This window comes from Bicyclus anynana, chromosome 3 (genome assembly GCF_947172395.1).
Source record: "Bicyclus anynana chromosome 3, ilBicAnyn1.1, whole genome shotgun sequence".
Lineage (NCBI taxonomy): Eukaryota > Metazoa > Arthropoda > Insecta > Lepidoptera > Nymphalidae > Bicyclus > Bicyclus anynana.
The window spans coordinates 10,865,734-10,887,423 of NC_069085.1; the positions used below are offsets into that span (position 1 = coordinate 10,865,734).

The 21,690-nt window shown below is 37.0% G+C and overlaps 2 protein-coding genes across 2 annotated transcripts; one reads left to right on the forward strand and one right to left on the reverse strand.

Annotated features, from left to right (window-relative positions):
- The first annotated feature begins 529 nt into the window (after window positions 1-529).
- LOC112058562 (ras-related protein Rab-14) lies at window positions 530-6,617 on the forward strand. The gene is made up of 5 exons (XM_024099468.2): window positions 530-838; window positions 1,015-1,124; window positions 2,456-2,636; window positions 2,861-3,043; window positions 3,239-6,617. Exons 2-5 carry the CDS (start codon window positions 1,019-1,021, stop codon window positions 3,408-3,410), a joined length of 642 nt encoding a protein of 213 aa, XP_023955236.1. The 5' UTR covers window positions 530-838; window positions 1,015-1,018; the 3' UTR covers window positions 3,411-6,617.
- A 1,810-nt stretch (window positions 6,618-8,427) lies between these two features.
- On the reverse strand, window positions 8,428-20,776 carry LOC112058561 (carnitine O-acetyltransferase-like). The gene is made up of 13 exons (XM_052890576.1): window positions 20,402-20,776; window positions 20,158-20,187; window positions 19,731-19,970; window positions 18,844-19,055; window positions 18,405-18,555; window positions 17,805-17,979; window positions 16,891-17,078; window positions 15,139-15,239; window positions 14,179-14,298; window positions 13,091-13,213; window positions 11,674-11,872; window positions 10,760-10,897; window positions 8,428-9,405 (listed from the first exon to the last, which is right to left on the reverse strand). Exons 1-13 carry the CDS (start codon window positions 20,450-20,452, stop codon window positions 9,190-9,192), a joined length of 1,944 nt encoding a protein of 647 aa, XP_052746536.1. The 5' UTR covers window positions 20,453-20,776; the 3' UTR covers window positions 8,428-9,189.
- Between the last annotated feature and the right edge of the window lie 914 nt (window positions 20,777-21,690).

Genomic DNA, 21,690 nt, shown 5'->3' on the forward strand with positions numbered 1-21,690 from the left:
TAAGATTCCAGGATAGTAAATTCAATGACTTAAGGTGTGTATGAAATAAAATGTTTTTAGAGAATGAAACCGTATAAGCACGGAAAAAAAGCGAAAAAAATAATAATTTTTTCTTTTAATTATGACGCGTAATAGGAAGAATGTGTTTGTATTTCTAAAGCAAAGGGATTATTTAAGAAAGACAGTAAGTGTACATTAATTTCAACGACGTTCCACGTAGTCATTTGGCCTAGTGGTCTATAACAAAGGTACGATTTAATAATCCTGAGTTCGAGCCCGGGGGTATCAATAGAAAACTTTTTGTCTTTTTTTTTTGTTTTTCTCTATTGGTTTCTTCAACTATTACAAAATCAAAAATCTCTCTCCTTTACAAAAAATATGCATTATTATTTTTATAACAATGGATACTGTACTAAAAATACCGTGGCTAGTTACTAGATGGCGCTATCACAGGCATTCCGAAAAAAATTAGAGTAGCCTATCTATTTCCAATAATACACTGTAATCTTTGTTCTTCATATTTTGTCGTCTGTACTCTGTGTCTGTGATAATCATATTTCTGTTTCTGATTCGATTTTTATATTGATAATTTCTTCGAAGTGTTTAATAGTACTAGAAGGTTGATTTATTAGATACTGATGGTCTGATCAATTTAGTTTTGATAATAGTGAAGTGGAAACTGTGAAAATTAATTTGTAAAACTGATAGATACGTCATTAAGTATTAGTAATCATACAGCAGAGTGTGGACTGTGGAGCAGAGCAGAGACGTCAGGCCCTTGTTTCATACCATCCATTGTATTGTATTGTATAGATAGCTAAAGAAATTGAACTCGTAGGTGGGTAATAGTTTTATTCTAAAACTTTTCGAGTACTAAAAAGCGAAGCATTCATTAAATTGGTAATCTATTCATTACTATAACTTCCTCATTCCATTATTGCACCTATCCTCCATCAGATGTGTTCACACAAACAAATTCAGTGCTGTAAGTTTTATAATTTTCGTTATTTCTAGCACAATGACGTCGGGACCTTATAATTACTCTTACATTTTCAAATATATCATCATTGGCGACATGGGAGTTGGCAAATCATGTCTTCTACATCAGTTTACAGAGAAAAAATGTAAGTAGTTAAATTTAATTAAACAATATTAGTAAATAACCAGAGATTCGATACTAAGGATAATTGGTTATAGTTGTATTTCCAATACAATACAATATGTAAAAATATAAATATTTACTATACATATTCTATATTTCCTTAAATTGCACTACCAACATTGTTCAAACAATAGTTTACCACCAATTTTGTACATATTACTGAAAGAAGTAGGAAGCAGTGGAAACAACATGGTTTGGCCAACATCAACTGGAAAAATTCTTGCCTGGAACAACCACTGTTCCAGCTGGCACAGCACACTGGAAACATGCCTTACAATTTGTTGGCTAGCCAATCTGGGGCAATACACTTATCCACACACACTGGCGATGTGATGTGATACAAAATATGAAATCTCTATGACCAATACTTTATGCAACTCCATCAGTCAGTGAGAAAAAAAGCCAAGTTATTAAGATATATATATATTACCTATAGTGACAACTTGATGTCCTGATTGACATATCCATCAATGAAGACACTGTGGCTTTAATGACTAGTGTGTGCCCCTAATGTGACTGGCAAACTTAGTTTTAAAACTCTGGTTGCACAACTTGCAAAATAACTGACCACTAATATTGTAGTTATAGTATAAAAAATAAATATTTTTTTACCTAGATCTTTTATTTAATTAATGTTTTGCTTCAAAGGATCTTCAATTATCACTTATAGACTTATGCCACTTACCCTTCTCAATGCAAGCTGGTCCCAATTATCTGAAAGTGTATTACATGGTGTAAGGTTGCGTTTGAGAACATTTTTGAAGTGCAAGTATTAATCACCAGACTCACATTTTTTTGTACAAGTTCTGAATTGAAAACTGCTTGCAAGTCTGGAATCATCTATGTGCACCAAATGTCCACACATTTATATAGATAGGGAAACAGGAATGTACTTGAGTTTGATGCGTAATAATTCTGCTGAGTATTCAGATCTAAAAAGTGAATTGATATGAAAATATGCAAATGTAATTTTCTTGCATTAGTATTCCTACCTACAACTTACTATTATTATTAATCAATTAATATATTACTATTATTATTAATAAATGGACCCCAAGTTGATGAAGGCTACAGCTGATGACAAGATTTTGATAGCAATATTTTTAGTAATCAGAATATAATTTAGGTATATAATTTATTTCATTTGATTAAAATTAATTAAAATACATATTTAAACAAACTTTACTTCCATCACTAGATTGTATCTCTGTAAAATTGTTTCATCTGTAAATTTACTGTCTGTCTGTACTTTGTATTGAATTATATTTTTAATTACAATTATTTATTTCATAGTTATGGCTGACTGCCCACACACCATTGGAGTAGAATTTGGAACTCGCATAATTGAAGTTGCTGGTCAAAAAATAAAACTGCAAATTTGGGATACAGCAGGACAAGAACGATTCAGGGCTGTGACACGCTCTTACTACAGAGGTGCTGCGGGAGCCCTGATGGTTTATGACATTACTAGGAGGTGAGATTGATCTTGACAAATATGGGTATTGGGTATGACAAGGGTAGGGTAGTCCAACCACGACTAGTCATGTTTACTCCTTAACCAAGAATATATTGAGACCCAAGGTATAGGCCAAACATGTATTGAAATAATCTAATATAATGTACAAGGTCATTCATCACAAAATCTCGAAAACAGCTTGACATACGAAGATAATTAAAATAGAACACAAATATTTTCAGATCAACTTACAACCACCTAAGTAGTTGGCTCACAGATACACGAAATCTGACAAATCCCAGTACTGTAATATTTCTTATCGGAAATAAATCAGACTTGGATGGTCAAAGGGATGTTACTTATGAGGAGGCAAAACAGTTTGCTGATGAGAATGGACTGATGTTTGTTGAAGCTAGTGCTAAAACGTAAGTCAAATATGTACCTTTGATCTAGTTCATAGTTTCCTAGATTTTGTATGAAAAATATGGCAATTTAACTGGTCAACCATTTGCAATGTCTCACTGTGAACATTATTTATCATTTATATTTCTATTTAGAATATATATTTCGAATGCTGCATCTTGGACCGTAATGATTGCTTAATTTTTGTGTGCTTTCAGGGGTCAGAATGTTGAGGAGGCATTTTTAGAGACTGCCAAAAAGATATATCAAAGTATTCAAGATGGGCGCCTGGACCTCAACGCCGCGGAGTCGGGCGTGCAGCACAAGCCCGCGTCGCCGGGCCGCCCGCTGGCCGCGCCGCCCGCCGCGCGCGACCCCTGCGCCTGCTAGCTGCCAGCTGCGGCTCCCCTGCACCTATCACAGCGAAGCGACCTATGTGTATCAGCGTACATACTTAGCGAAAGTGACCCATCAAATTATCAATGAGTTTATCACTTTTCCTAGCTATTATGGTATATGTATATTTTATAGTAGCATTTAATTGATGTAATTGTTTGTTTCTTTTAAAAAATCGAGTAAATTATACAATATGTAAGGAAAGGTACTAATGTTTGTTGTACAGAATATTCATATTTATATCATTTATTCAACATTATGATAGACAAAACGTTAAAACGACAAAACTGAGCATACATATCTTCATTGTTTTATTACAATGGATATTTTTGCTTTTCTTTTGTAAAAAACGTAAACTAAGCATCTTAGAAAAGCCGGGCGCTGCTATCAACAGTCACTGCTGTCACTTTCTTATTTCCTCATTTGCAGGAAATGAGTAGAAATAGCAAAAAATATTTTCATTTTATAAATAATTTAATACTAATATATGTTATAAATACGAAAGTATGGATATTTGTTACTGAATCCTACCACAAGGTAACAGATCAGTGGTGCTAACTTGCAACCAATATTCAACAAAAAATCAAATTTTATGAAATTTTGCATAGAGATAATCATACTCTGAAATAGCAGATAGGCTAAATATCATCTTTTTGCATCTTCGTGGATTTAATTGTAAGGCACAGCTAGTAATTATCAATTTGATTATTATTATTGAAGAGTTACCCCAATATTAGATTATAATGTGTATAAATTTATGAAATGCAACTGCAGAGGAAAACAAGCGTTTTTCTTACATATTGTATATCTATATGATTGAAATGTAATATAGTATATTTTTATTGCTTTACGTTATCCAGTCTTATATTGTTGGTGTGACTTAATTATTGCCTATTTATTAATCGAAATAAACTACGCAAAAATATGAACTGATTTAGAATTTGAAGAGTATTTCTTTAAATTCTATATCAATTCATATTTTTACGTCAATTTGTATAGGATTTGTTGTTAAATACGTAATCTAACCGCTTTAGGTAAAAATTGGGCTTACCACCGCGCTTTCCAAATGCTGAACCAAATCAAGCTGTTTATAAGTTTTTTGGCAGCTATGCTAAATTAAATACATTGTTGCAATCATATGGTATCAATAATAACCTGTGCTGCAAATTTGTATGTAGGAGCGGTTGTTAAAAAGTAGTCAAAAGTGCAACAGCTAGCCAAGAACATAACTATTACTGTTTATACCACGACAGTATATTATTCAAGACTAGTCCGCGCCTTCGACTTCTTGAATATTTAGGTACTTTCAGATGGAAATTCAGTTTTTCATAAATTTCGCGGGAATGGGAAGAGGGAAGAAGTAACCGGTGTTTTGGTTCGTAGTATGTAAATAACTGCAAGCATTTGAGTAAACAGTTATGCCATTATGAAATCACTGATTTTTTTTATAAATAATGATGCAAAGGAACCATAAAAATAGCCTTTGGCTTTGGAGTGGTACAATTGAATTTTGGGTATTGATGGATATGTAGTTACAACACAAAACTTGTGTTCTCTTGACCCATTTATTGAAGCTTTTTTTTTTTCGCGCCTCGCGGTTTCGCCTGCTTAGTTACCGTTTCTGAAAGCATAAAAGAATAAAATGTAGCTGTTAAAATGTTACTCGGTGAAGACTATAGGTAGCTAGAAAGCTAGGTAGGTAGCTTTCTAATGTTGAAAGAATTTAAAAAGTCGGTCGAGTGCTTTTTGAGTTAAATCGTAACAAACAAAGAAATAATCAAATCCTCAATATAATAGTCTTGTAATGAAATATTTTTATTCCCCATATCTATTTTGATTTGTGACAAGTTCGACGTTTGCATATTCCTGTTCTGTTTTGTTGGAATGGGATTTCGGTCTAAATAAAGAGAGATTTAAACAAATAATACCTAAATATCGTCTACAATTTCGAGTTGTGTGTTCAGGAAGAGTAAAAACTAAATGTATTATGGAATTAAAGACAAAATTGTGCATGTGCGCGCTCAGTGTTGTAGCCTATTATTCGGATCACTTTTTGCGGTGATTTTGTAAGGATATAACCTGTAGTAGTAAATTATCATTGGTAAAGACTAACACTGAACAGTTAAAATGTAGATACCTACAATCAATCCGTTCTGACAACGATATTATATCAAGGATGCGTTGTCTGCCACTGGATCGGTATTATAAACGGTACAAAACCTCACATTTTGTCGAAACAAAAAAAGTTTAGCGTCGATTTTCTTGCCGGCTCTTCACAGTAGAGGTGCTTTGCAAACCGGCGGTAGTCTAAACATGACGTTTCAAATGCGTTTGTAATTTGGTCTGAGGTTCGTTAACTGGGTCTACAATAAACATATTTTGAATTCGGAAAACTGACAAATATTTCATTGTTGAGTTTGGAAAAGTGACAAATATTTAATTGCAAATAATACGTTTCTTTTCTCAGTTTGATGTGACCATGTTTCACTAAAGCCGGATTTATATTTGTCTGACGTATCGTGTCGTGACGCATCAGAACAGAATTATATATTTTACACGGCAACGTTTACACTTAGATTTTGTGACATGTCGTGATGGCTTCTTATGTACCGCATACAAAATGCATGATACCGATTCTGTTCTGATGCGTTACGACACGACACGTCAGACAAATATAAATTCACCTTTTTCTTATAACGTACTTGACTTATCATATTTATTATTATTGGTGGATGAAGTAATTTTGACACTGGTTGGACACATTTGAACATCTTGTTGCAATGATTGTCAATAATTGTACATAATAATAGATATGTCCGTTTGCTATTTTATTCATTATTGTTTATATGCAATTGTTTTTTTAAAGGGTGCACTATAATCTCATTTATAGTATGCGCCAAACTTCGAGTCTGTTCTGACGTACCTACGCCGAATTGCGCAGCTATTATGACCTCGCTGGGATATGTTTGCAGCCATACGCCCCGTGTCTAGAGCAGGCTCGAAGATTGGAGCATACTATACCTACATTCCACACTTAAATTGGGGTTTGCTAAAACACATTTTGTTGTAATAATTATATACTAGTGTTTAAATATATATAAACGTGTAAGTTAAAAGAAATTAAGATTTTAAAAATTTAAAAAGAAAGTATGTAATATAATTTGTAACACTATTTTCTGTTTATTAAAATATTAGATTAATTATTTTTATTATTAACTTGCGGACCCGGTCAAGCTTCGCTATGACTTTTGTCCACTTCTTCCATGCCCTTACCTACCCTACTCCTACGTCTACCCTACCCTACCCCTACCATACTTTACTCCTACCCTATACATATTAAAATTCAAATTATTACGAATCGTTAGTATGGGAGTATAATTTTTTTTTAGTCATTAAACTTTTCTCGCCGTAAAAACCATCCTAGAACTTCAACGAACATTTAAAAAAAAAATTTACCAAATTGGTCTAGGCGTTGTCGAGTTATGCGCTTACAAACGCATTTGGAGATTCATTTTTATATTCTAGATAGTATCTATCTATTTTCATTTTATTATTATATCGATAGTAAATGTGAAGCTTCGCTTTGACTTATGTGCACTTCCCTATCCCTATCTTACACCCACCTACCCCTAGCCTATTCCAACCCCACCCTGCAGTACTCTACCCCTACCCCTTGACTCTTAAACGTATGTATAGGAAATGAAAAATGTTTTATAAAAACAACCCTTTTCTATTTCCCATACAAACGTTCTATTTCCCGGTAAAACCATACTTTTACCGGCAATTATTCCGATTCTTCTCACCTTTTAAACCTTTTCCCTATACCACGAACATTTCAAGACCAAGATAAGATAAATCCGTTCTGCCGTTCTCGAGTTTTAGCGAGACTAACCAACAATTCATTTTTATATATATAGATGAAGATTATATATGACTATAATGATGATGCCTAGAATCAAGACTTGAACATTCGATCAGTATCGATCGTAAATTCTAAAATTCGTATGTAGTGTAGACCACGGGCCTACGGCTCGTAGGGGCTCTAGTCTATGAACTCAGAAGTATAGGTAATCTAACATTAAGAAATACTTGGCCTTTTTTCTCCAGCCCATCCGATGAATTCGCTACGAGCTACGCTTAGATTATGCCACTGAATCCGTTGCAATGCTACACTTCAATAGATTCATGTTGACGCAAGGGCGTAGCGAGGTACGAACCCCCACCCCCCCTTCCCCAATATACGCCTATGCTTGTTCTTCGGACAGTACATGGTGCCAGTGACGACCTACGCATCCGAGACTTGGGTCTTGGTAATTGAGGACTATGGTCTAGTAGTTGATCTAAAGAAGCATAGGTATTAGGAGTAAGTAATACAAAAATGTTTCATGCACACTTATTCAACCGTGCGGTATCTATTAAATAGGCATAGATCCATAGCTTCCTAGTAGCTACCAGAGGCGAAGAATTCACGCAAGCCGATTCCCGCAGAGTTACCTTTAAAAATCTAGATACACGAGCGACTGGAGTTTGTATCACGCTAAACGAATTTTCTTTTCTTTGGGATGGCTTACCGTCATCTAAATTCTATCCTTCGCCACTGGTAGCTACAAACTACTAGATAATAAATAGTATTTCTACTTTCAGAAAACCAGTTGGCTTGGCTTTAGTAGTAAGGTCCACAGACAATCGTTAAACAGGCGTATCTATTGGTGTGTAAAACTGAAGAAGCATCACTAATGCAAATATGGTGGCGTTACTTTACCTTACACACATACATAATGCTGTCAATTTACTAGTACATACTAAGGATAAAATCTTTTGAAAAAAAAAATTATCGCTGTTTAGTTTACTTTTGTGACTTTGAAGTCACAAAAGTAAACTAAACAGCGATAAATAACATCCTATGTGCTTCACTTCACTATTTCAAACAAAAAAAGATTTTTAAAATTGGTTAAGGAATGAGGAAGTTATGAAATGAGGAAGGTAACAATCATTAAAAAAAACAAAAGCGTCAAACTGAGAACCTCCTCCTTTTTTTGAAGTCGGTTATAAATAGTCATCTTCCGGGAATTGAATAACTTAATTATAATATAAAACGTTTTATAACATGGAACATTTATTTATAATCTGAGTAACAATATAAAAAATAATATACTTGTTTAATAAATCCTGACATATCAGTCTGCTCGTGATTGTAATATTGAAGGAATATTTATCAATAATTCTGTATGACATTTACATATTTACATAAACATCATCCATAATACTTTACACTTACATAGTAAGGTTGACAATCAAGATTGATCAGAAAATAGTGGGCGTATATAGCGACCATTATATTGTTATCAATGAGTAACAATGCAATTGCTATACAATAAAGGCTTTGTTGGCTGATATTTCGGAGCGCGCATCGTGCTGCAGCGTGCAGCAGCAGCAGCATTCATAGTCCCAGGTAGATACTCCTATTAACGAGGCCTATAGCTTGGCAAATTCGTTCGTAACACGCCCGCGCGGGCCGGGAGGGGGGTAGCAATGCCCCGCTCACACGACTTCATACCCGCGCAGTCCTTTCTCCCCGTCGCCCGCATATCATGCGAGTGTCTTCAACGAACTTGCCAAGTTATACATTGTTGTGTTGTTGAATGTTATGTCAAAGGTGTGAGTGTTGTTGCTGCAACGATCAAAAGCTTGAAGCGCGCGCCGTGCCGCTGCGTGCAGCAGCAGCGCTCACAGCTCGGAGCGCGCGCCGTGCTGCTGCGTGCCGCAGCAGCGCTCACAGCTTGGAGCGCGCGCTGTGCAGCAGCACGTCGTGCATGTCGGCGAGCGCGCGCTCGAGCGCGGCGCGGTAGCGCGCGGCGGCGGTGTCGGGGTGCGCGGCGAAGGCGGCCGTGGCGAAGTTGACGTCGTCGTCGCGCGGGTTGTAGCACGTGGCGTACCCGTCGCCCACCAGCGGCCCGTAGCACATGAACCCGTCGCACTTGCACGCCACCTTACAATATTCATTGTATTTTAAATTATATAAGCAAACGCTTGTCTGAATCACGCCTGATGGTAAGCGATGGTGCAGCCTATGATGAAACGCGTTTGCCAATAGGTACCTTTTGCAAAAAATCTACCCAATGGATCGATTCTACCAAGATTTTGATGACTAAAACAAAGATAAGTGGGATTTCCAAAATCAGGCAGCTATTCGGTTTTTATGTCGTAATATATAATAATAATAATTGTTTATTTAAAGGTAAAAAGCACCCAGTATAAAATATACAAATAGAATATAAAAATAATAGATAGTACATGCTAAATTACAATAATTGAAGCCAATATACTTGTATGCTCAGTTACTTCCTATTAGGCTTCTGGTGCACTGAGCGCCAATGTTTGTAGATTGAGCACACCAGACACTCAGCCAGCGTGGTGAGAATCTCATTGTTCGAGGATCACAAACGATACCAGTTTGCGATTCGCGATCGAATGATCGTAAAGAAATCGGGTACTCTGGCCTTTGCGAACATGCCCGACACGCTGCAGTACCGCGGCAACTTCATCAGAATACGATCCGCATTATTGTATTGTACCCTGATGTTGTTGATTGCGCGTCTGGTGTACTTGGTCCAAAGTTGACATGAGTAGAAGCATAGACAGTATGCTCTAAACAATGTCACTTTGACCTGTTCGCTGCACCTTTCAAACCGACGTGCGAGCATGTTGCATTTGACAGTCAGAGCACGTCGCTCCCTCTCAATATCGTCCTTATCATTGAGGTTCTCAGTCACGACGTACCCGGGGTATCTGAACCGCTCAACCCTTTCAAGTAAGTTTCCTTCCAGAAACACCCCAGGGATCCTCTCTGGACCTCTGCCTGACCGGAACACCATCGTAACTGTTTTTTTTGACGTTATATATTAAGCCATGATCTAGGGCGTAACGTTCGCAGATTGCAACAAGTTTACGAAGTCCACTGACTGAGGAACTGAGAAGAACCATATCATCTGCATAGCTAAAATTATTCAAGCAAGACGACCCGATATGACAACCCACCTTAGCTCTTCTCAGCTCCTCAATCAGATCATTAACGTACAGGCTAAAGAGGTCAGGAGAGGTCAACCCTCTTTGGCGTACCCCGCATTCTAGTTTATATTCGCTAGATGTCGCGTCGCCCCATCTCACACTGTTTGTTTGGTTTCCATACCAATATTTCAATAATAATATAATTTTTATATCGTAATTTGTCGATAGCAGTAGAAACAAATCCCGCCCGCGAGGCCACCTTTATACATTATAGACTGAGTAAATACTAAATACATATACTTTAACTATTTAAAGTAAAATATTAACATAAATACCTGACTTGTAGATATTCTCATGTGAGCACTCCTCACATATCCTGGGTCGGAGTATAATTTCGGCAGCTCGATACCATTTTCGATCGCTGTCAATTTCAATCCCAGCAAGTGTCTGTCAACACCAAAACCTTGCAATGCCTGTAAAAATAATAAGTATTAGAAATGATATGACTCTCATATTTTTTATTACATGTTACAATATTGAATGACACACATAAAACGTAATAAATACAATTGCACCTTCTTGGTGTAACTTGGTTCTTATCATAAATTATCATGAACAGCACATAAACCACAATACTACACGAAACAACAATATAAATGCAAAAATTACTAGGTAATCCTAAAACATTACGTAAACTTATTGATGAGTTTTTAAAAAAGGTCAATGAACTACAACAAATATAAGCATTAGTTACGCGTGAATTTAAAGAGTGAGCAAATATAACTGAGTTAATGAATAACCAAAAATAGTGATCGAAGCAATGTTTATTCATCATCATTATTAGGTGCCTTCTTCCAGCTGAAGTTTGGCGGTCATGTGTAGAAAACTCTTCCGGTCTATTGCAGTATTTTTAAGCTGTGTATATGTTAACTTGGTCCACATTTTGACACTCTTTGACATTATTAGAAACTTTAATAATTGGCTTAAAGTAACATTATTAGAATAATGAAAAATTAGTACATAATAAATTTATAGAACGCTGTATACGAGATTTGAAAAGAAGCTGGTCTGACTCAAGAGTCAGCAGCTCATACAGTGACAATAGCTGTCCTTATAAGGCGTGTATTTGGCTGGTAACAGAAGCCCAATCGTGGACTTAGACTTAAAGTCTTAGTGGAATAGAATTTGAGACTTTTGTGGTTTGACTCGATTAAAGACTTATTGGTCTGCAGCGAGGGGAAGCCGTTACCTGCACCGTGTAGTCCTTGTGCGCATTGATGGCGGCGCGCATGGCGGCCAGCTTGTCGTGCGCGGAGGCGCGCGCGTCCAACATGGCGGCCGCGAAGGCGACGGACTCCACGGAGCACGAGCGGATGGTCTCCGTGCGCCCGCCGGTGTACATGCGCGTGGCGGCCGACTCGTAGTGCGCGCCCGGCGTCTTGTGCAAGCTGCAGTTACACTAACTTCTTGAACTTCGTCGGTTACAACAAACCTCAGACCAATTATAGAAGGACCTGTATCCCACTCATAGTCACAAACAAAGTTGTCTGTCATTTTCTGAGGAAAACGAGCTTAGATTTGGTATATATCCTATATTAAACTAGAAGTTTTTGTCCGTTTTTTACACTATTCAACTACACAAAAAGGTATTTTTACGGAGCTCTTTAACCGACGAACACGATTACAACTATGAAACATCGATTCTATAGAGACAGCTTTTATAATATACTTTGACAGAAAAGTAACGCCTAGCGAGGCAGGTCCTATACAATAGTTGGTCTGAGCAACAAACAAACGACATACTCTGACTATATATGTACTATAGGCACCAAAGTCGTCTATGATGCAGTGGCGTCAAGATGCGTAAAGCGGTCTTTTTACAATAAGCTTCCTTTAAATAAATTTTTAGGAGACGATATGACCAAATTAGATACAATTCACACTCATATTTCGATTCTCAGTTACATTCGTGATTATCCAGAATGATCCCAAAAGATCTAAAAGTTATTTTTTCCAAAGTTAATTATACAAAATCGCTTTGCCATATCTATACATTCCATTTTGCAGATTGTGAGTCCTAGTACTTATCTGCATATTTCCAGTGCACTTAATTAAATAGTAAAAGTTTTATCTACAAGATATGGACGAAATAGTTTAATTAGCATGTTTCAAGGATCCAGATCTTCAGTAGTTTTTGTGTATTTTCATCATCATAATATGAGATATTACATCCCCAGTCGCCAGTAAATTAGCTTTGCGTCAACCTTTCGAAAACACCATTTAAGATACAACATTAAGGATTTCTAGCGAAGGGTTGCCATGAAGCTAGGTGTCAACCGAATGCGGATATAATTTCTCATAATAAGTAGATGAAAATATAAAAATTAACTTTATACTTATATGCTTGAGGATCTGCATCCTTAAAATCTGCTAACTTTCAAAGCCACTATGGTTCAAACTCCATAATTGGCTACTGTACTTACCAATGGTAGAAGCCTGAGCTGACAAACTTTTAGCTTTTATAAAATGACTAAGGTCTGGGGTTCACGGGCTCTTACACTACAACCATAGTTAATGCACTTCTGTGAGACTGAACCAACCAACTTTGTGTACCATTTGTCTATATTGAACTTAACTGAACTTAACATATATGTTCGTAAATTTACCTATAAAATGCGTACTGCATAGCCATTTGCAAATAACTGTCGGGGCTCATCTTGTGTGACTTGATAAAATTTTTACCATATTTGTCAAACTTGAAGCAATTGAGATCTAAATTGGCGACTAATCTGAAACAAACATCGTATTATTAAGATGCGATTATAATTAGGGTATTTGACTCAAATCAAATTGAATACAAACAATATTAATTTCGCATAGTACATGGAATAAGGGTCTGAAATATTTCGTTATAAATAATAAAAGTTAAGGATTTCTTACCAAACTTAATTTAAAAATCATGTATTTTTCCAAATGTTAAAAACGCTGTCGTCCATTTTGTGACGTCACAATGTTACTTTATGTACTAAACGTCAAACTAATTGTTGTTATCTAACATTTTTTTCAAACGCTCCGTTTGTAAGATATTTATTATAGTGACGTCATGAAACAGTTGAAATATAGACCATCATGGCCGACAGACGTATTGTCAAAAATATATTTAAAAACTTGAATTTTATGTAATCACATCTCAAAAAAATATGAAAAAATATTTCAATCTAGTAGAACGATTTTTATTTTTTATTAACGTATTTTTAACCGACTATTAAAAAGGAGGAGGTTTCTCATATCAATTCAATACCTATGTGACACAGGGGATAAAAATTTGAAAACTTTTGACGCGAACAAAGTAAACTTCTGCTAGTTCAAACATATTGTCATTTTTTTAATTCTTTAGAAGTTAGCACTTAACTACAATATCACCTGATGGTAAGTGAACTAATATGGAAGCGGGCTAACTTGTTAGGAGGTGGATGAAAATCCATACCCCTTTCGATTTCTACACGACATCGTATCGGGACGCTAAATCGCTTGGCGGTACATCTTTGAAGGTAGAGTGGTAGCCAACCATGGCCGAAGCCTCTCACCAGCTAGACCTGGACCAATTAAAAAAACCACAATCGGCCCAGCCGAGGATCGAACTCAGGACCTCTGTCTTGGAAATCCACCGTGCATACCACTGAGCCACGGGTCCGTCAAAATTTTTATTTTATTTATTTTTGAGATTTGAGCATTACAGATAATATTCACATACTTGTCCAAGCTCTGCTTCGCTGTATTGATCATAGCAGCAACTTCGCTGTCCACATTGAACTGCAGGCGCGCAGGCTCCTTCGGCCCTGACGACGGCGTATCGCCGGTTTTGTCTTGTTCACTGCAATTGTTTAAAAACTCAATTGTTTTATTAGATACCTAACGGCTGCACAAGGTTTTCAACTAGGGTAGGCACTAGGCAAAAATGGAAAATTCTATCTCCATTACATGTTTGTATTGTAGTCCTTTGGGTAGGCATTGCCTTCATGAAGTACTACAATGATAGCATCATAGCGGATTTACCCCCATAGATTTTAAAGCATTGGCAGACCAACCAGATAATCTATTTGATGGTAAATGGTAAACCTTCCCCTGCAAACAGAGCAACATAATATTTGATGTCAGTACTTTACATATACTCGTACTATAAAGAAAGAGGATTTGTTTTTATGTATGTTTGTTACTATATAACTCAAAAACTACTCAACCGATTATCATAATTCTGTCACCAATTAGTAATCTACATCTTCACCGAATATCATAGGTTATATTTTCTCCGTGTAGCGGCTGGTGTGTACGTAGCCTTATTACGACGTACACGCCGACGAGGCAATTATTACTCGACGAGCACCGCAACGCTCCCACGAGGCAGTCTCTCGTGGTAACCCAACATAGACGGTCGGTTCTAAATCTCATTTCCGCTTAGCTCATATTTGTATTCTTATTTCCTTTTATTAACAATCAATAAACGTATTCAAGTTCTCGATTCGTTTCACTTAACTCCTTGACGGAAGACACGCACAGCAAGTCTTCAACAATCACACAACCAACTAAATAAATCATCTATAAATTCATCATCTATACTCCGCACTCCTCCCACAGGAACTACGAGGATTAAATGGTGGGGAGCCTGCTGTGCTATTTCTGAACCCACATAATTATGAGCAAAATAAATGCTTACATATATTTTATAATGAAATCAGTAAGAACAGCTATTGGTTGTCCTTCGGCCGGGGAATGTTCATACGTGAGTCCGGTGACGCCGTCCGCTCCGACGATGAACTGAAACAATTTGCCCATTATAGATCACTTCCTGGGGCTTCAAGTGGCTTGAGTGCAATTTCAATTGACTGTTCTATTGTATGATCGCAGAAATAAATCCACTGGGCTATCACGTTTTTCACAGCCGTGATAGCCCAGTGGATATGAACCCTGCCTCCGATTCCGGACGGTGTGAGTTGAATCCGGTCCGGAGCATGCACCTCCAACTTTTCAGTTGTGCACATTTTAAGAAATTAAATATCACGTGTCTCAAAACGGTGAAGGATAAACATTGTGAGGAAATCTGCATACCAGAGAATTTTCTTAATTATCTGCGTGTGTGAAGTCTGCCAATCCGCATTGGGCCAGCGTGGTGGACTATTGGCCTAACCCCTCTCATTCTGAGAGACTCCAGCTCAGCAGTGAGCCGAATATGGGTTTATGATGATGAAATTTCCACATTCGCGGATTAGAGGAACAGTTTTAAATATACCTATTGCGATTTTGAATATGATGGACAGCAAGTCAAGTTAGTACACAGCGTTAAATGTTTTATTATTTGGTATTTATTTGATTTTTGGTATTTTGCCCACTTTCTTTACATTCCTTTGTGTTTAGGAACTTTAAAAACTGTATATACATAAACTAGCTGACGCCGCGCGGTTTCACCCGCGTGGTTCCCGTTCCCGTAAGAATGCGGAGATAATATATAGCCTATAGCCTTCCTCGATAAATGGGCTATCTAACACTGAAAGAATTTTTCAAATCGGACCAGTAGTTCCTGAAATTAGCGCGTTCAATCATAAACAAACAAACAAACTTTCCAGCTTTATAATGTTAGTATAGATAGTATAATGTAATTAAACACAAAATTGTGCACGTGTGCTCAGTAGAGTAGCTAAATTCGGCTTTTTACGGTGATTTCCTGTTTATAGTAGAAAATGTCGTTTGTAATACGTATGAAATCTGTAGTAACGCACCTGTATCGTTTTATCGAACCAGCGGTTGGCGCCGTTGGCGGGCGCGCCGCCGCCGTGTATGGTCTGCGCGGCCGCCACGTTGCGCCGCGCGTTGTCGTCCGCGCACTGCCACAGGCCCGCCGCGCTGTCCAGGCACAGCACAGCCAGGCTACTGTACTGAGGTAGTGACGCACCTGTATCGTTTTATCGAACCAGCGGTTGGCGCCGTTGGCGGGCGCGCCGCCGCCGTGTATGGTCTGCGCGGCCGCCACGTTGCGCCGCGCGTTGTCGTCCGCGCACTGCCACAGGCCCGCCGCGCTGTCCAGGCACAGCACAGCCAGGCTACTGTACTGAGGTAGTGACGCACCTGTATCGTTTTATCGAACCAGCGGTTGGCGCCGTTGGCGGGCGCGCCGCCGCCGTGTATGGTCTGCGCGGCCGCCACGTTGCGCCGCGCGTTGTCGTCCGCGCACTGCCACAGGCCCGCCGCGCTGTCCAGGCACAGCACAGCCAGGCTACTGTACTGAGGTAGTGACGCACCTGTATCGTTTTATCGAACCAGCGGTTGGCGCCGTTGGCGGGCGCGCCGCCGCCGTGTATGGTCTGCGCGGCCGCCACGTTGCGCCGCGCGTTGTCGTCCGCGCACTGCCACAGGCCCGCCGCGCTGTCCAGGCACAGCACAGCCAGGCTACTGTACTGAGGTAGTGACGCACCTGTATCGTTTTATCGAACCAGCGGTTGGCGCCGTTGGCGGGCGCGCCGCCGCCGTGTATGGTCTGCGCGGCCGCCACGTTGCGCCGCGCGTTGTCGTCCGCGCACTGCCACAGGCCCGCCGCGCTGTCCAGGCACAGCACAGCCAAGCTACTCTCCACATCGGCTAATGAATCTCGGTTCACTTTGTCTGAAAATTATAATTCATATCATTACGAATAATTATCATTATCAACTCATATTCGCCTCACTGCGGAGCTCGAGTTTCCTCTCAATATGATAGGGTTTAGGCCAATAGTCCACCACGCTGGCCAAATGTGGATTGGTAGACACGCACAGAATTAAGAATTAAGAAAATCTGAGGCAGAGATCATATCCACTGGGCTATCACGGCACTCACGAGTACTCACGATTACGAGTATTATGTTTATTTATTTATTTAGACAGGCCAGGTTTAGATTATTTTGATGCAGAGAATGAAATTGGCTACAAATTCGATTAATGCAGGAATGCTAGCTTTCGTATTTATATGTCACTGTAGTACACTGAGAGCGATGGTCGTTACTATGGACTAGTTCACATGTCCATGTGTCCATTATTGATGATTTTGAATTAATTAATCATACAAAACTACTCTTAGAAATCTTAGATCTTTTAAATTCTTTTCTCAGTTGTTTTGTTAATAATAATTTGCAAAGTTCAAAATTTTTGACAAAAGAAATATCATTGAGAGCCCTATATAATTTTGCCACTACTCTGTCCTTTATATGTACTTCAGGCATAAAACACATTTGTTTTTGTGACATTTCGCATACTTCTATAATAACCAAATCCATACAAAAATAAACTTAAGACCTGACTGTTAGTGCATATTTAAAGATAACATATCTTTTGTGTAATGATATAATAACCAAACCTTTAGATAAAAGCTGATAAGCCTTTGCCCATGCATCCCTGTTTTCCGAAGTAAGTATGCCGATGGGCTCGCTGCTTGGTGTTTTTGATAAGTCTACTACTTTTTTCAAGGCTTGGACAATTTGATCAACATTTAACCTTTTTCCATCACTGCCCCAGAGATCAACATGGAAAATCTATAACAATGAGAAATTTTCTGACATGCAATGTGTCTTGAAAATAAAAATATGAATAAGTTAGTAAAAGAGCCATAAATCATCTTGGTATGATTTCAATTAAATAGATACCAAAATATTGTATAGATTTATATTATAATTTGTTGATAAAAACAGCATGATTATGAAGGATGACTTTATCATGTTGCTATAAGTGATTACATATCTCCATATTGATATTTCATCTTTATAGCTATAAAAGAAGTAAGTATTCTAGTATAAAATAAGAGTATCTAGGAATTTAATGTAATTATTTTAAATATTTATAGGCTATTGATTGCTAGCCTACAACCCTACACAGATCAGGTATTTGTCAGAATATTGCCAGCGTAAAAGGATATTCACAAATTTTAACTTGATTTAGATATAAAATAAATATATCTTACATGGTTATTATGTATGACTGTAATATGTTTTGTATCATTGAACGATAGTTTATCTCTTTTTTCATATGGAATACGACAGGTTCCAAATATCTTCTTGTACTGAGCCATATCCAGTGGACTTTTTCCCATCATTTCAACAGGAATCTTGTCACTAAAAAAAATAACTATGTATTAATAAGAAACTATAAGTATTATTAATATATCATAATATGAGAAGAAAAAAAAAACAGTGAAAACAGTTTAACAATATTAATTAATTAATAAACAACAACAGAATGTGTTGGACTGATCAATTTAATTTAAGTTTAATTAGTAATGGAAATGGAGTATCCAGATAGAATAGATTTGTGTCTGTGCAAATTAGATAGTTAGCATCTGAGACTTGTTCAAATGTTGTATATTTTTTATTTTTTGTAGAGATATTTAAAGTCAAACTTACTTGTCTATTAAAGCTTTATAGTCTAATGCTGCAATTATGGTTTTAGCAGCATATCTGAGTTGGTCTTCTTGACTATTAAATTTCCGGAACGGAAAAACAAGACCAGGGCTTGAGAATACTACGACAGGGTCTCTGTATTCCAAATAGGCAGTGTTGAGCCACCAGTCTTCCAGCCAGTTCTCATGCTTGCCAGCTCTTTTCTCCAGTAAAGCCTAGAAGCATAATTTTTCTTAATCAGATACCATATAAACAATTAGCAACATTTAGTAAAAATGTTGTTTAACATGTATTGCAGGTAATTAATTACCTTTTTAAAACAGGAAATGGAATGACCATTAAAAACAAAGTGTAGACACTTCAATTCAATTTTCTTTTCATGGTTTGTACTGTATATGTTTTCTTAACCTGCTTAAAGAACTTGGCCTCACTAGAACTGCATCAAGTTCTATATAAGAATGGGTATGGCCTGTTAAGTTCCTGGAGAGCAGGCCCTGGGAGTGGCAGGGAGAATGAAATAAGTAGAGAGGAATCTTGAAATGTCATATGAGAGCTCCTGAACCCTACCATTTGTGTTATGCATTTTTTTCTCTGTCACATGATGGACCCATCACAATGAATCCTTGGAGTGCTAAGTTTTGAGTCTCATTTTCCCAGAGTATATTTGTTGATGTATTACTTTATAACATTAGTATTTACAATTGACCTTCCTTACATTTGAGGGCAATAAATAATGCAGATACATGTGTATTTTCCTTACATCATTTTCCTTATTAGTTACTACTGGTCACCTCATAGTTCCCATTTGCATGGAAATATGGGATAATACACATTTATAATATAAGTATGAATTAAGAATATTTTAATTGTTATTAAAAACATATCTTTACCTGCAATTTTTGCCCCACTCCACCTTCAAACTCTTTAACAAGAGAAGTAGTTGCAGCATATTCTTCATCATTTAAGAATGGTTTAACAGTCTTGAGCCACTTGCTAAGTGTGTCGTTTAGCTTAGGCACAGGTAGTCTGGGCAGTTTTTGTATGTTAGTGGAGGGCTGTGTAGATGCATAATTAGCAAAAACTTGGACAGAGCTAGTATAGGGTTCTAGCATAAGCCCTCTCAACCCACACTGCAATAAAAATCACATGTATAAGTACAGTTATTTGTGTTATGAAATATAATAGGAATATCTATGAAATGTGTATTGTTCAAATAACAAAAAATATTGTAGTTTTATTTTTTACAAATCTTCAGAACAAGAAAAGATTTCCATCACAAAGCAAAGCTAATGAAAGTGACAAATACAATATACTTACTATTCTTAACCCTCTTAGCATTTTTTGATCCTGAAAAATTACATTTTTATTAACTGGATAAAGATTTAAACTAGACAATGTAAAAATAAACATAACATATTTTAAAATCGGTGCATCATTAGAATAGGTAGACTGTAGATAAGTTGTGTAAGACTAAAAGGTTAAAAAGGCGTAGCATATGGTAAATTATGATATTTCGTACGATTTCATTTGTACAATAATATTAGTAGTGAACGAAACTTACTTCGTATTGTAGTTTGGACTTTTGTACTGTGACTCTGCTATTGTTAGACATGGAAACAACTTCACTTTAGGACAGTATTTTGATAACACGACTGAAGAGAATGGATAATAAAAGTGAAAGGAATTCGGCAAGACAAGGGTAATTTATGCACTATATTATTATCACCTACCGCTCACTTGTAAATACGTAAAAACCGGTATAGAACTTTGATCTTCAAATATATAATGTACCTAAAACAAGTCTAAATGACATTTACGTATATACAGACTTTGAGTTTTGCAGTACTAGCCTACAATATTTAATTTAATAGATAATACTGATAAGATAAATCCTTAAAACAATTTAAAATGTATAATGTGTACATTACAATATTATTTTTATTTGATAAATTCAACATTCAACAGTTGAAAAAAAATCAACAGTCAACACAGATTAAAGATAAAGATCACAAACGTCAAATGAAGATAAAAAATACATATTTGACGTTTTGTTTTGTGACAGAGCATTGCCACAGAGCAATGTGTTTATTTTTGACCGACTTCAAAAAGGAGGAGTTTCTCAATTTGATTGGTATGTTTTTTTATGTATTTACCTACACGGATTACTCGAAGACGCCTGAACTGATTTGAAAAATTATCTTTTTGTTTAAAAGGGTAGTATACTCCCCATGTATTCCCATAGTTATTATGTTAGGATCTGATGATGGGATCTTGAAGAAACAGAGGAACTTTTAAGAAATATAGGACTAAATTAGTATATTTGTTAACTTTTTAATTAAGTATTTTAAGGCACTACTATTGAATGAAGGTCTGGAATCGGCCTGATGATGGAGCCAAAACACAGACGAAGGAACTCTTCAACCATTTACAGCAGTTCTCTTGTGTTTGGATTTGATTCATTTATATGTAACTATAAATTTGTTGTGACTATCATTAGGGGTCTGGTGATGAAGACGAAGGGAACTCCTTAACGGTTTACAGTACCTTGCGTTTTGGCTTGATTAATTTGTATTGATGAGAACTTTTCACCTAGATAAGCTGTGACTGTCATTGAGAGTCTGGTGATGAAGACGAAGCACTAAAAATGGAAAAATAATATTATTATGTTCTACCTGCTGATCAGTATGAAGGCGGTGCTAAGCCGGTGATGTATTAATTAATTAATTCAAGCTTACGCAAGAATATCATAATAATTTTTTTTTCAGACAGTGCTGTTTCATGTGATCCTGTCAGAAAAAGTTAAATTAATACAACACCACCTTAGCACCGCCTTTATACTGATCAGCAGGT

What these genes read in the sequence shown, in the direction of transcription:
- LOC112058561 (XM_052890576.1), bottom strand. Translation starts at nt 20,452, where the DNA reads ATGTCTAACAATAGCAGAGTCACAGTACAAAAGTCCAAACTACAATAC. An exon ending in GGTTCGATAAAACGATACAG is followed by an intron (nt 15,240 to 16,890) that starts GTGCGTCACTAC and finishes AAATTGTTTCAG; the next exon opens with TTCATCGTCGGAGCGGACGG. An exon ending in TGAGAATATCTACAAGTCAG is followed by an intron (nt 9,406 to 10,759) that starts GTATTTATGTTA and finishes GAATATTGTAAG; the next exon opens with GTGGCGTGCAAGTGCGACGG.
- LOC112058562 (XM_024099468.2), top strand. Translation starts at nt 1,019, where the DNA reads ATGACGTCGGGACCTTATAATTACTCTTACATTTTCAAATATATCATC. An exon ending in TCAGTTTACAGAGAAAAAAT is followed by an intron (nt 1,125 to 2,455) that starts GTAAGTAGTTAA and finishes TTTATTTCATAG; the next exon opens with TTATGGCTGACTGCCCACAC. An exon ending in GTTGAAGCTAGTGCTAAAAC is followed by an intron (nt 3,044 to 3,238) that starts GTAAGTCAAATA and finishes GTGTGCTTTCAG; the next exon opens with GGGTCAGAATGTTGAGGAGG.